The 15,440-nt window shown below is 50.9% G+C and overlaps 1 protein-coding gene across 1 annotated transcript in view; it reads left to right on the top strand.

Moving 5' to 3' along the window:
* Positions 1-10,730, top strand: part of RUNX3 (runt related transcription factor 3) — a 53,419-nt gene extending 42,689 nt beyond the window's left edge. Inside the window, exons 4-5 of the mRNA XM_006019383.3 lie at positions 8,551-8,943; positions 9,828-10,730. Coding sequence (XP_006019445.3) covers positions 8,551-8,943; positions 9,828-9,877 — 443 coding nt within the window. The 3' untranslated portion in view covers positions 9,878-10,730. The remainder of the gene's footprint in view (positions 1-8,550; positions 8,944-9,827) is intronic.
* Positions 10,731-15,440: the final 4,710 nt, after the last annotated feature.

Raw genomic sequence — 15,440 nt, forward strand, 5'->3', positions numbered from 1 at the left:
GAGGCATACATTATTTCAAGAGATTTATGAAAGCAGAAGACTTCAAGTCATAAGTGTGCGTTAGTCTAGAGCAGGCGCTCCTGAGATGGTCAGATAAGCTGGATGGTTTTTTGTTTTTTCTTTCTGCCAGAGCAGAGGAAGTAATTGCATGTAGTATACGAGTTATATCAGATACAGAACAATCGCTCTGCTGGCGTGTAACAACGGACGCTGTTCACACCCTTATTTTTCAACCCCCAAATACGCTTTGTTCCATTTTCTTCCCAGCAGCAGTCAGCTCTCATGTTTAACACTCTTTTGGGGTGAGTTGGATTTAGAAACGAAAGAATGTGCTCATAAAAGAGGTGATGAGTCGATACAGGAGTTTTAGCCCGATGCAGCTGGCGGGGGGGTTATATTTGATACCATCCTGCTCTGCCTTCAGCACCCAGTGTTAGTACAGGAAGGCGGGGGAAGAGGGCTGAACAGAGAAATATGTGGTCCAAGCAGGACAGAAGCTAGGAGTGAACTAAAAGTACCAGTGGGCCCAGAGACCGAAAACCCAGTTCAGTATCCAGTCTTGCACACACGTGTATAAGGTGCACACAAGCATAAAATATTAGTGTTTACACTGGCATCACTCATGAGGGCGTAGGGCAAGGAAGTAGATTTTCTTTTTCCCGTGGGTGAGAATGTCTGTGGCAATTGTGCGAGGCTTGTAGTTTCATATGTAACACCTGTGCCGCACAGTGGTGCTGAAAAAGGAGGGCAGACCTCATGAGTGCGTTCCGGTTCCTAGCTCTCTGCGGCTGTGTGCATTATACAGTGCACTCGCACACGTCCACCACACACCGCTTTGCTGTTGCCTCATTTGGGGGTGGGAGGGGGAAATCACTCTCTTTAATAAGCCAGTTGCCAAAGCTATAAATGGGGATCAGAGCATGCACTAGTGTGCAAAAGGGTCAGAAGCACCAGTGTGGTTTAGGAAGCTAAGGACTTGTGCAGCCTGGCCCGACCCACTCCAGAGCTGGGCTCCTCCAACAACTGTTCTCAGCCCCGTTGGAGAATGAAGGCCAATGCGTAGCTGCTGGAGACCAGTCCAGAACAGCCTCGGAGGCAAAATCCCAGCTTTGGAGCACGTCAGTGGGCTCCGGTGGGTGTTCATTAGTGCCTTCCTCGAGGCCCTCAGTGATGGGGCATACAAAAGCCCTACGCCACACTGAACATCAGTGAGACCGGGAATATGATTATATGGCGGGGTGTAGGGTTCATCAGCTCCCTGCGCAACCAGCTCTACTGCTCCTAGTATCGGAGCCATCTCGTGTGAACGCAGCACACCGCGTTATGCTGGTGTGCTGGAGTCGCACGCTCCTCGTGCCTGCCAAAACCCAGGCTCCTGAAACAGAAGAGACAGCCGCTCTCGAGAGAGGCTGCCGGCCGTGCGTTGTCATCAGAGCATCGCATTCACCCTGCTGCAGGACGCAAAGGGTCCCCACGGTTATGGCCCAGCTGCCCTCTCTGCTGCCTCTGTTTATCACTGTGCCCCCCAGCCCAAGAAACGTGTGAGAGCGTCTCTAGCACCGGTGTGAAAATAAAGCTGCTCTGTCACATGGGCTTAGTTGTTTTATCTGGAAAAGAGCAAAGGGGCTTTGAAAGCCAGTTTGTATGGGGCTCGGCAATGAGGGGGCCATTAAGAAATGCAAATTGCAGCTGCACAATGAAATAACAGAGCGTGCGGCCGGCCTGTCCTCCCCCGCAACGTATGTCCCATCCCCTGGGCAGAAGGGTCATAACTGGGAGACAGTGACATTACTAATCAGGGCTTTGACCTCTCCGTGGCTTTTATTGAATACACATTCCACACTTCCCCAATCTCCCATCCAAAACATTGACATTTCCGCTGATAGATTGGGTCAGATTTTGGAGTAGTCGGGGACTCGATTCAAGCTTACAATGGTTAAATTCTTACATCTAAATGGGCTTATTCAGTTAGTGCAGCAGCTGGTGTGATTTCGAGAAGAAAATAAACATTTCCTTCAAATATTTTGATTGGCAACTGGACAACTGAAATACTCAAGCTCAAATTGCCAGGGTCTAAGCAGCAAATGGGGTGGACAGCTAGAAAGCAAGGCAAACTGTAGTAAACGTGCAGATGAAAAGCCATAAACTGAATGTGTGTTTTCAGTGCAGTGGAGAGGGAGACAGAGTGTGAGCAACAATGAGACACGGTTTAAAGCTATTGCTGACTCCAATTTCGAATGCCACGAAGGGCTGGTGACTGAGCTGGGATACAAGGCACTAGCCCCCGTGTGCCTGGCGTGGGGTGAGCTGGTTGTGCAGAGGGCACGCTCGCTCTGGATTGCCCTTTGATAGCGTGGTTAATGTGACAGAAGGTTCCTTTGCTGTCGAAATAGGTGGTTATGGAACACATTAATGAAGCTGTTTTATTTGGACCGTGGCGAGGCTGTTCTGTTTCAGAGCCTCAGGGTGACTCTCCGGCCTGTAACAGGAGGCGGCTACAGCTCACACAAGGTGAAGTGTGTTCCAGATTTCAGGCAAGGATACTGATGTCCAACAAATGCTTGGAGAACAGTGCTAGCTGGTAGAGCAATGCGGGATGCGTGGCACTCGCCGAAGGACTGCGCACAGCTTCAGGCTGTCAGGCGGCTGGTTCTTTTGCTACCAGCAGTTGGCTGAAGGGTGCAAAACCAGTGCCTCGTTATGGTTTGCCTACAGACCCTGATCAGGGTCCCATTGTGTGCAGTGCTGTAGATAACCTAGATGACAACTAAAACAACCTGCCCATCTGCCCCAGAGCATTTACACAGCAGTGCACACAGCTGGGATTGACAGTGGGTGGGAGAAGGAATGTCCTACTACGCTCCCCATTTTGCAGAAGGACAATTGAGGCAGAGGGAGAGGATGTGGCTTGCTCGCAAAGCCAAAGGGTGATGTGAGCAAAGCTGGGATGCATCTGGCTCTCCTGGGTTGCACGCCAGGGCGGGAGCCACAAGAACCCAGTGGTTGGCTCTCTTCACAGACTCAATGGCAGGAGGAGCAGACATATTCCAGGGGCTGCCTGTGTTGCAGGGGGTTGCTCTCTGCTAGTCAGAGGCCTGGAAGAGGCCTGCTCCCATGGGGATTGTTGTTCCACAACGGAGCGCGTCCAGCCGCTGCGGAAGAACGGCACCACTGCAGCCAGTGCGCTTTAGCTCAGACTCAAACGGGGCCAAATTCCAGCTGGTCCTTGCAAAAAAACATGACTGCTTCCCTAAGGCAGTGCCTGAAGATGCATGCCAGCATCTGTGCTACTTCTTGAACCCAGGTCTGCCTCAGCTCATTGCGCTTCCTGTGCACTCTACCAGTCACACACTAGTGAGAGCAGCTATGCACAACTCTCAGGTTAGGCGCTAGGGGTCGGCACCCAGCTGGCCGTGCACGTGGCCCGTGTCCTGCTTACACTGAGCACAGACACTTCCCCAGGTGCAAGCTGCCTTTCCATTGGCACAACTCTGGCGCTGGCACACAGGCAAGTCCAACCCTTCCAGGGCAAATGCGCTGCTTGGCAAAGCAGGAATAACTGTGCAGGGCAGCAAGTCACGCCACGGCAGCGGCTGCATGCCCACAGGTCCGGGCTCATTCAAGGCCAGGGAATCCTGTGCTGGATGCAGACTGGCTAATGCCAGCTTCCCTGCCACCTCGTGGCCAGGTGCCGTCACAGCGCCCACCGCCGCAAGGCAGGCAGCTCCAGGGAGCTGGTGTCTGCTGCAGAGCCCGGCCTCATTTACATGGCTGAACAAACTGTTCTCAGTCCTGCTGTGTGCATGTGCCATGCGCCCACACCTATGCTGTAGCTGACCTATTTTCCACACCCACCTTTGGCCAGCCTAACTCGGTCTGTGCTAGAGGCTATTACTCAGGTGCTGCAGTGGTGACGGACTAGTCATGACCTGGCCATTCTTGCTGGGCTGTAGATGCTGGGTGTGGAGCATTATGTATGCGTACACACACACCCCTCTCATTCAGCTCTCCTAAGCATGGCTCTCAAGGCAGGTCCACAGTGCTCAGAGTGCAAGATTAAAAAGATGGAATTTTTAAGACCTGGAAGATAAATGCCTTTCACCGCTGGGAACCTGGGCATAAACCCCCTCAGTGCTGTACACTGTGCTAAGCATGTGCACGGCCGCTGGAGTGGAACGTGCACCCACGTGGCCACGAGACCCAGGCTCGCTGCAAGGCAGCGTGGTGCAGGCTCTGGGCCTGCATACTGCCTGCTCCTGAGGGCTACCCCGTGGGTGTTCCAGTCCCCAGACCAACATTGTGGTGATTAATGAGGATCACTGAGCGGTTGTTATACAAACCAAGAGCAGTTATAAATAGAGCTAGCGCTGTGATTCAGCACATTAGGAAACCTGCAGTCTGTTACTCCCCACCCCCGGCTCTGTTGGGACAGAATCTGCATAGAGATGGTTCTCACTTCAGCTGCATTTCAGCGCTGGGATGCGTCTCTGCAGATTGATGTCTGAGGTGTGCGTGCACATGTGTGTTGCAGCAAGTCTGCATTTCATATGCTATAATTGAGGTTGAGTGTAATGAGAATCAACCCCCTACGCAAGATAAATGGAAATACTTAGCACTAATGGGCATGTGGTATGCTAGAGAGGTTGGCATCCCGGTTCTGTTTCATCCCTGGCTCTACTCCATTGCATCTGGCTCGTGATCCAGGTACCGCTGGATTTCGTGAGACGCAAGACCTGGCTTTAATACCATCTCTGCTTATAGCAGGAGTTTCCCTAGACCCATCTTATGTCACTTTGCCCAGAGCTGCGCGCACACAGCCTATAACTAACACTTTCATACTGTTGCCTCTAAATTAGTAGCAAGTGCTGATTGCCAAGTGTTGCAAGTACAGACTAATAAAACGTGGCCTTTAAAAAAAAATCCTTTGAGGGTGTTATAGAGGAAGAGGGAAATGTGCCCTGAGCACTTACGCTTCATTTCAATTTGGATTTTTATGGAATATTATTTATGGGCGTATGAAACATAATGAAGGAAAGTCATTCCTGCCCCACCACTTCATTCTCAGTAGCCACCTCCGGGATCCAGGAGGGCCTGAATTCTTAGTGACGGCCTAACGCGGAGAGAGAGGCAGCCAAGTCAGAGGCTGCTTTTGTCAGAACATGACAAAATAATCCAAGTACCGCAGCCGGATTGCCTGCAGGGCGAGATGTGCAAGGAGGCAATCATCCTCTCAGCACTGCATCCAGTGGGGCCTTTTATGTAGAAGTATCATTGTGGTGCGGACTCGCGGAGCAGGGTGGCGAGACCTCCAGCCACCCCGGAGGCCGCGGGAAGCATTGCTTGGTGCTCGCTCCTCTCCGTCTTCACGAGGGGACGTTATGTGACCACCTCTTGCGGTGCTGTAAAACGGGGCTCACTTGATCACTTATGAGCCTGAGCTCGCTGTGCTCCTCCAAACAGCACGAGGGTGTGAGCCGCTCTAAGGGGCATTGCAACTTCCAGCAGGAGCAACCAGATCCGAGGGCCCTGAATCTCCACCTGCAGTCACGCTGCAACAGGGCGCTCGTCTTCACATCCTGTCCTAAACTGCCCTGTTGAGCTGCTGCATGTCACTATTCTCTGTCCCACCGTTCGATACCCGTCAAGCACCCGATGTCCTAGAAGAGCCAAACTCTTTTCCATCAACACCCAGCAAGCTGGGCTCCAAATCAAACCCTAAGCCCAACTCCTCCTGCCCCCAGCTGGGAAGGGGGGCTGATCCTAGCCCCACTCTGAAGAGTCGAGCTGCAGCATGCCCTCACCCTACAGCTGCAAGAAATGCCTGCCTTTAGGCAGCAGTCAGAGCACTCTCCTGGGACGGTTCAGAGAAGGGACTTGAAATAAGGCCTCCTGTTTCTCAGGGAGTTGCGCCACCTGCCAGGGTTTACGGTGCGCTGGGGGGGCAGAGCAGGCTGTCTCTCACTGTGCCCCTTGGCATAAAGAACTACAACATAGTTGGAGCAGGGACTTGAACCGGATGCCATCCCCTCCCGTGTGACTGCAGGAGGAGACACCCTCCGGTTCTTGCTGCGGCGTGCGGGGGAACGACTTGCTTAGATGCCTCGCTCCAGAAGAGGGTGGCAAATCCTGAGCACTTGGACACAGACACCTCCTTCTCTCTCCCAAAGGCAAGGGGCACAAAAGAGTGCCTGCAGCTCGTAGGCTCGAATGCTGCAGCGCACCAGAGGCTTTGCCGCATCTTTACCATTTACTAGTTCAAAATCCATCATATTTATCGGCCTCCTTTCTCTTGGCTTGTCTAAGCCCATTCAAAATCTGGATAATTTGACTGACAAAAGGGGCCTAAGAGTCTTTCTGGCTAGACTGACTTCCATAGGGATGAATGGGCTTTTATTTGTTAACTCCACAGGTCATAAATCTTTGTAATGTGCCAGAGACCCCAACAGAACAGAATCGCTCTCCGAGAAAGCACCTCGGTCATTTCAGAGCTTGCGCTGTATCACGGAGCCGAGCTTCCTAGGGCGCTGGCACCCCAGTTAGAGCAGGGTGGCTGGGCTGCCATGCTTCAGGCCCAAGTCCTCGGGAGGAGTGAAAGGAAAGGCGTTAATGACACCGTGTGCCTGTCTGGGGCTTTTCACCCACAGCCCTCAAAGCACCTTCAAATAATGGATGTGTCCATGTTTCCGCTCGCTGAAGTGTGGCCCAAAGCAGCAAAGGGCACATCCCTCAGTGCCGTGGGAGCCCAATTTCCAATTTCCCCGAGTGACTGAGCTGGGGCCAAATTAAGAGCTGGAGTAATGGTGGTGCAAGTCTGCTGAAAGCAACGTTGCAGCGCTAGCAAGCTGGTGAGCTCACCCTGGAGTCCCAGCAGACACGAGAGCCGAGGGCAGACCGCTCCCCCGACCCGTTCCCTTCTCTTTCTGCAAGCCCAGGGGCACAGAGCTAGAAGGTCTTGCCCATGATCTCTGCAGACTGACCCCATCCTCATTAGAGCCACCGTGTTGCTGGCCCAGCTGCGGCCTCCATGGCGGTGTCATGATTATGACCCAAGCCGGGAGCGGGAGGAGGGCTGCAGTTCAGGGGGAGATGCTGAGGCAGAGAGGATGTGGGTTTTTGCAGTGAATCATGCCCTAGGGGGGTGTGGACTTGTTATTTGTTCCCCCTGCCACACACACACACACACAAAATTTGGGAGGAAACACCACAGCTCTCATGCAGCAGAGAAGGTGGCTGTGTAAAAGCCTGCTAACAGGGTCTGTCTGGTAGCCCTCTTGGGTCTGCAGGGGTGCACAGAGGTGATGGGGAGCTCCAGCCCACCCCCTCGCCCTCCCCAGGACAGGGCGCTTCCCCTGCATCCGAGGAAGCCGGCCAAGATACCATGCTGGCTCAGCCTCCCCTGTCTCCACATGAGCTCTGGCCAGGGCAAACTTTCCTGCTCTTTTCATCCCCTCCGAGGAAAGCGCAGCAGGGATGTTGCAGCTTGTGAGCTTTCAGCTGTGTGTTTATCAGCTCCATCCCCTGATGCTATCAGCACAAACAGGCCACCCACAAGAAGGCTTAACAGCTTGGTCTAGACTCCAGCTTTCCCTCCGAGTCGCTGGGCATGCGTGTGTATACGCCAGGGCCGACTGACTGGCTAGCTCCAGGACTGGCTGTCTGGGGGCCTGGGCCGTTTTATTTCCTACACAGCTCACATAACAGCTAAACATTTTTCCTGTGTTTATAGGGTTTGGGGTTTTTTTGTTTTGCCAGTCGCAAAAATTGCTAGAGAAATAAGCTTAGCCCCTCTCCTTTTTGGACAGGAAACAACAGCTTTCAGGGGAGGAAGCCAGGCTAATCTATGAAAGGACCTCTGGATTTCTTATTTAATTTCCACAAGCCCTGGCACGGGAGGTGCCTCCTGCTGCACATTTCATTTCATGGGTGGGGGCAGAGGCTGTCGAGCCCGCCGCGCTGCGCAGTGCTGACGGCCCGACAGAGTAGGAGTTGGCGGGGAAGGGGTCCTGGGCTGGTCATGGGGAACACTGCAATCCTCTTGCCATTCAGAAAAGTCGTCTCTGGGCTTCACCAGGAGCAAGGGCGAGTCTCCAAGCAGCTTTGGGGCCCCTTCGTGCGCATCCATTTAGCAAGCAGCACACCGAAGTCAGGGCAGGTGGGACAGGGGCGCGTAGACCAGCGTGGCCTTTGCAGAGAACACATCGCCCTTGCAGGAGTCGAGCCGCGGGGCACATCTGCTCCATCCCGGGACTGTGCGAGGGAGCTCCAGAGGGAAGCAGGGCCCACCAGCTCTGCGCCTGAAGGGATGCTGTGGAGCCAGCCTTAGGCAGCGCTGCCCGGGCACCAGCAAGCTCCCGGGGTCAGGCGCTGCACGGAGAGCAGCTACGTCACCTCCTCCTGGGGCGGGGGCGAGGGCGGGCGTGCTGCGCTCCCCCACTTACACTTAGCACCATCCCCGGCCAAGCTGCACCCATCTGCCTCAGTCTGTTTTGCAGGGTGGCAAGAAAAGCCCAAATAGTTAAACGCTCCTTCTTTCTTCTTTCCACCGCACAGGCCCGTCGGACCTGAGCCCCTTCCCGGACCCCCGCCAGTTTGACCGCTCCTTCTCCGCGCTGCCTGCCCTCACTGAAGGCAGGTTTTCGGACCCCCGGATGCATTACCCCGGTGCAATGTCGGCTGCCTTCCCCTACACCGCCACACCTTCAGCCACGGGGATTGGTGGCATCAGCATGGCCAGCATGCCCACCACGACCCGCTTCCACCACACCTACCTGCCTCCGCCCTACCCCGGCTCTACCCAGAACCAAAGTGGACCTTTCCAAACCAACCCGTCTCCTTACCATTTGTACTACGGCACCTCGTCCGGATCGTACCAGTTCTCCATGGTGGCAGGGGGCGAGCGCTCACCCACGAGGATGCTCTCCTCTTGCACAAGTGCCTCAGCAGGTAACAACTTAATGAATCCCAACCTGGCCAATCAGAACGATGGAGTGGATGCGGATGGTAGTCATAGTAACTCACCTACGACCATGACGACCACCGGGAGAATGGATGAGTCTGTCTGGAGGCCCTACTAGGCAGCACTAAACAAGACACGTGTAGCTTTAAATCAGTAAAACGCCCATGATTAGATTGCTCCCATCAATAGCAAAAAGAGCAAAACACCACCTAGGATGGGAACAGATAAGCCAAAGCCTCCCAAACCGAAAGCAAGCCAAAATCCAAGCATAGGCAGATACTGAGCAAAGATGGACCTAGCTGCATTTCAAGACAAATGCCCACAAGGTTTGAATGTGTTGCTCTGTGTGGTTCCTTTCAAGTGTGGACTGTACATAGAAGTGTGTGGAAGCAGCTGTGTGTTAACTGCAGAGTCGCATCTCTGTTCAGAATGCGTGTCGATCATCTCATTCATAACCAAAAAATCCCCAAGAAAGGCAACTGTCCTCCTGCACAACAGTAGGTGTTAGAGCTAGGGGAAAAGACCCCAGAAGCCAGTCAGTCGGTCTCCCTCTCATACTCCCTGCACATGCAGGAAGAACAAAAAGTCTTAGTATTGCCATCTTCCCCAACCCTCCTTGGACAAGGGCCTCTGACCACCAGAGAACCCCAGAGCTCTGCCTGAGGGTCACCGAGATGCACGTGTCTCCCGAGACGTGCACCGGAGAGTCCCATTGACAGCAAGACAAGCACACCGGTCTCTCTAGCAGGTGCAGTTGGGGTTCTGCAGAGCGTTGCTAGCGGGTGGGCAGGTATCAGCCATGCGAACAAGTGCTGTGACATGATTTTGAAAGAGGTTGTATTGTAATTGTTGTTTTTTTTTTTTCAAACAGTAACATGGCCGAGCCCGTGCCTGACAGCCCTACTCTGTATGTTTACATGAGATTTTTTTTTTCTTTTTTTTTTTAAATGTGATGCGTTACTCTTGCCTCCTGGCCTAGACATTAAGTTTCTTCCCCTTCCTAGTTAGTCTTCTTGATGATGGTGTCTAAGAAGAATGCATTTGGGACACTCCAGTGTGTGACGTGCACTTACAAATGTACTAGCATCAAAGGGACTCCAAAGCCTTTGGGATGCGTGACAGCCAAGCTCGAGGCTCACCCTCGCCTTCGAGTGGTGTACGTGCAGCTGTGGCAATGCTTCCTATTTATTTCATGGCTCTCCCCCACATTTTCACCCTGAGTGGAGCAATGCATGATGGATTTGTTGTTAATCAAGAGCTGATGGCTGTCAGCTGATACGGAAAGTACTGCCTGAGATTTGTGCAACCCCTCATGTCTAACATACCCATCCTGTGGGGCTTAGCCTAGTGAAACAACATTATATGGCCCTTCTCCCCTCAAAGTGCTTTGCACACTGCAAACGGTGAATTAGGCCACGGTTATCCCCAGTTGGCAGATAGATAAACTGAGGTAGGGATACAGCCAGCAGCATGGAGAGACTAGAAACAGGAGAGGCATCCCTTAGCTGTGTAGCCTTCTCAGGTACATTAGTCATAAGGCGCACACACATTTTTAGGATTATTATAGCCGTGTGTGTATTTAACAAAATGCATGGCTAATGATAAGCAACTGCCTGTCCAGTTAATCAGAGAGCTTCGCAAACTTAGGTTGTTCTCTCTCTCCCCCTCGACATAGGATATTCATGGACTCAGAAAATGAGGGTTGGAAAGGACCCCAGGAGGTCACATCCAGTCCAACCCCCTGCTCAGAGCAGAACCAGCCCCAACTAGATCATCCCAGCCAAGGCTTTGTCTAGCCAGGTCTTCAAAACCTCCAAGGATGGAGAATCCACCACCTCTCTGGGTGACTTGTTCCAGTGCTTCACCACCCTCCTAGTGAGAAAGTTTTTCCTAATAGCCAACCTCAACTTCCCGTATTGCAATTTGAGCCCATTGCTCCTTGTTCTGTCATCTGCCACTGCTGAAAACAGTCCAGCTCCATCCTCTTTGAACCCCCCTGCAGGGAGCTGAAGGCTGCTATTAAGTCTCCTCTCAGTCTTCTCTTCTCCAGACTAAAAAAAACTCAGTGCCCTTAACCTCTCCTCATAAGTCATGTGTCCCAGCCCCCAAACATTTTTGTTGCCCTCCACTGGACTCTCTCCAGTTTGTCTACATCTTTTCTGTAGTGGGGGATAGGGGGGGCAACACGGGACTCCAGATGTGGCCTCACCAGTGCCGAACAGAGGGAAAGAATCACTTTCCTTGACCTATTGGCAACACACCTACCAGTGCAGCCCAGGATGCCATTAGCCTTCTCGGGCACACCGCTGGCTTGTATTCAGCTTCTTGTCTACTGTTTCCCCCAGGTCCTTTTCTGCAGAGCTGCTGCTTAACCAGTCAGTCCTCAGGCTGCAGCAATGCATGGGATTGTTCTGCCCTAAGGAACAACTGGGACCTAACTCAGTGTAATTTCTTCTTCTTCTTTTTTTTTTTTTTTTTTTAAGTCAAAGTGCTCATGAGAGTTAGTTGGTCCTTTTGGTCATGTATATGTGAGTGACAGCAGGTTGAATTTCAGGGAGGGTAGGAAGTCTTAAATCCCTTCATCTCCTTTCAAAATCCCAGGCTAAGCACATGGCTACAGCAGTGATGGTTGACTTGCCAAATCTCAGCTGGTATCTTTTTAGCAATCAATTGACATAAAATGCATAATAATTGCACTACCACTTAAATACTGGATCAAGACATCAAATCTTAAGTACCTGGATTTAGCCGTTAAGCTGCAATGACCACTCTCGAGTTTGAAAGCTGCAAACTCAACTTGCTTTAGCAACAGCGAGCACGTGCCTATTGAGTGACATCTGTCAGCCATATAAACTGGACGATGGCAGCCTGTGTTTTGATGCATTTAAGTTTATCGGACGATATTTCCACTGACTGAAAGCACAAAGAAAATAAGGAATTTTTAATACCATTTTAATTTAAGACTGTTCACGGTGTATAAAAAAAGCAATGGCAACTATGTTCTTTATGACAATGTCGTGTGAAGGTGTAAATACACGCACCTCCATTTTATGCAACTGGTCGCAAGACTGGCCAAAATAATTTGCTTTGCACTATAATTTGCTTTTTTTTTTTTAAAAAAAAATGCACAATCGCTTGTACAGTAAAACCTTTGGCTTACAGAATATTTAACTGTAAAATCTAATTTTTGGTTTTATTTGTTATAATAATATAATTCTTAAATGTGTTGAAGGATCCAATTCTTAATAATGCTTCTTATACGTGTGTGTGTCCAAGGTAAAAGCAACAACAGAATAAGGAGATGAGAACAAAGGTCTTTCTGTACATAAAGGCAGCAAAGTTTATTTGATTTTTTTTTATGGAGTCTTATGATGGACATTAAAAAAATGCTAGTAATACCAAATAATGTGGTTATTTGTGTAATATACCAGCCCTACTTGAAGGTAACTCCCTGTATTTAATATGTAGCCCATCTTTTTACCTGTAGCACTTGTAACGGTGGGGGTCTGCTCTTACTGAAGGCATCGACAAAGTTTCCTCCAGGAATGACTTTGCCCCATTTGACTTCAGTGAAAGCAGAATCAGGCCCCCTTTATCACCCCATCTCATGAATAGGTGAACTTGAGTTTATAAGAAGCCATACCAACATGGTCAGTTCTGCTTTTCTATTATAAATGTTGATGTTCTTATCAAATGTACGTGATTATATTGTCAAACATACATGTAATCATTTTAATGACTTTCCATGTGGAATAATAAATGTACGGCTACAAGTCTAAAAGAGTGCCTTGTGCCTGTTCAGTTTCCTCCCTCCACTCACGAGGCAGAGGAAAAGTTCATGGAAAGGAAAAAGAAAAGGAATCCATCGCAGTGCTGCACCTACAGATCTCCAGGGAGCTTGCAGACGGGAGTCTGTCCCCACAGTCATTTCCACTGGCTTTAGGGCAGCCTCACTGATCTATGCTGGTGGACACCTAGCCCTCTAAGGGATTTAAAGTCTGGACACTCAGTGAGTGAGTGAGTGAGTGAGTTTTCCCTACCTATAGATGGGGAAAACAAGGCAGAGTCTGTGCCTGCTGATTTCCCATTGCAGAGAAGGGGGCTCATCACAGTCCAGCAGCAAACTTCAAACTGCCACCACCACACATGCATGTGAATACATACATACACTTCATTTTAAAAACCTCTTTCAGTGGAACGTGTGCAAAGAACACACGCAGGCCAGGCTGGAGTGAGAGATCCTGGCTTCACACCGCTGTAGCACTGGCAGCACAGCCTTGATTAACCCCCCGGAGAGGAGAATCAGACCCAAGGGAATGGATGTGCTGTGAACTGCAGTGTTGAAACCACCCCTCTCTCTCTCACTCCACTCCAAAAAGACCTCAAAGCAGCATAGGGAGGAGGGAGGCACTGTGCCACCAGTAAGGCAGATTAAGCCACCATTGACACTGAGACACGGGGACTAAACACATGACATTTACATCAGTTTTGTCCAGAGATGGGATCCAGAGAGCACAGACAAGCATCCTTTCTGGGGTAGCTGAGCACCACAGCTTGCCACTTTGAGAGGGGATGGATCAGGATATAACCCATTTGCCTTGAGTCTGGGCTAAGCTACAGACACACAAGAGCTATACTGTGCACTGGTGGAGTTTTACCCTTGGTTTTCCCCAGGGCAATTACACCAGATTCACATGAGCTACACCAAAGTAAGGCTGTCTACTGCGGGTCTGTGCCTTCCTACACCGGCATAGAGGCTGATGACACTGCTTTCACCACGTTGTCTGCCCAGGCCCAGTCAAGGATTGCACCTGAAACAATTTTTTAAGCGACACTAACCACATCCCACCGCCAAGAAAATTCACCGTGGAAATGCCGAGATGTACAATATGACATGAGAGTTCAGGATGTGCCCGCTCCGCAGGCTTGCTTAGCTGAGACCAGTGGTTCTCAACCTTTTTAGACACAAGGTCTCGCTTGGAAAATGCCAGCTCTTGGTTTTTACTTGTTTTTAACTGTTAGCAAAGAACTCAATAACCACCACAGGTTTCTGACACCAAGGAATCCCATTTCAAATCTCTGGTCTTAATCTCATGAATCATATGTGGATGTTTGCACGCCTTACAGTGCAGCACCCTTAAAGGACCTCACTCACTGGCTTAACCCTACCCAAGTTCACTTTCTATCAGCTAGCTCAGGCGCCACCAGCAAGCAAGCTCAGCTCTGCGGCAGTGTCTCTCGAGAAGTGGGGCGTGTTAGTCTGCACTGACAGAAACCACTGCTACGGGCACCTGAACCAGTTTGAAGCTGGCTTAGTAGAATCCTGATTTAACAGACTTGCAGGGCTCTGTATTTTCATAACCCTCCCACGGAAAAAGCTGCTCAGGAAATTCCACTGCACGCTCCCGGTACACCTGCATGGGGCCGCAGTTGCCATCTGGGATACCCCAATGTAAATCCAGAGCTGCTTTCCTAACGTCAAGCTTTATTCCGGACTCACACCAGAACTTGACCTGTTGCTTCATTATCCCTTATACCTCTTTAGTGAAGGCAGGCAGCCTGATCCCTGCTTTACAAGTGGGGAAGGGGAGGCAGAAAGAGACCGGTATAGATCCTAATCAAATCACTGGAAAGACTCCCGTGGCTACCAGTAAAACCTGCATCAGGCTCATGAGTCCAGATCCTCCAACATGCTTGGTGCCTAAGACCCAATTCTGCCTACAAGCCTTTAAGGGTCTGGGCCAGGCTGTACTATCAGATGCAAACCTAGGGCGAACGGAGGTTACACACTTGCCTACAGGCCTCCAAGACTGTGTCTGAGACAACACCTGGGAGGATGCCAGGTGCTGAAGTGCCAAGAATCCTATTTCCCAACAGATCGCTGTAACCACTGCTTCACTCTCCCAGTGAACAAGAGCTAAGGCCAAATCCTCTACAGGGTACCCACCACCCAGAGGATCTGGCCCTAACTCCTTAAGCACTCACTGCTTCCCTCCCGAAGAGCGGAGCACTGTATATAACACAGTTACAGCTGAAAAGCAAAGACACAGACTGCAGCAGCAACTGCAGGACTAAAGGCTCCCAAAGCCCAAAGACATCTGCTGCAAACGATACATTACTGGCAGTACAACGAGGCCCAAAGGCTCGGATGCGAGGACAGTGCTGGGCACTGTACAAACATGTATTCAAAGGTCAGTCCCCGCCCCAGAAAGTTAAGGATCTAGAACAAACCAAGGAGCAAAGCCTTTAAGTGTGTTGACGCTGAGTAATTATTTAGGCGCACCTTTGCAAATTAGGGCAAGGACTTCAGCCTATGGCTGCATTTAGAAAAGAAAAAAAGAAAAACCACAATAAGATGCTGATACGGGTGAGAACTCAGCTTTGCAGCCTCGGCCACCGGAAACGCATTTCAAGTGAAGCCGTAGACAGAACCGCCTTCTTTTCACAGCTGCTGGGAGAGGAAACGCCCCGAGGTGCAGCTAAG

The sequence above is a fragment of the Alligator sinensis genome, unplaced genomic scaffold (assembly GCF_000455745.1).
Source record: "Alligator sinensis unplaced genomic scaffold, ASM45574v1 scaffold337_1, whole genome shotgun sequence".
Taxonomy (NCBI): domain Eukaryota; kingdom Metazoa; phylum Chordata; order Crocodylia; family Alligatoridae; genus Alligator; species Alligator sinensis.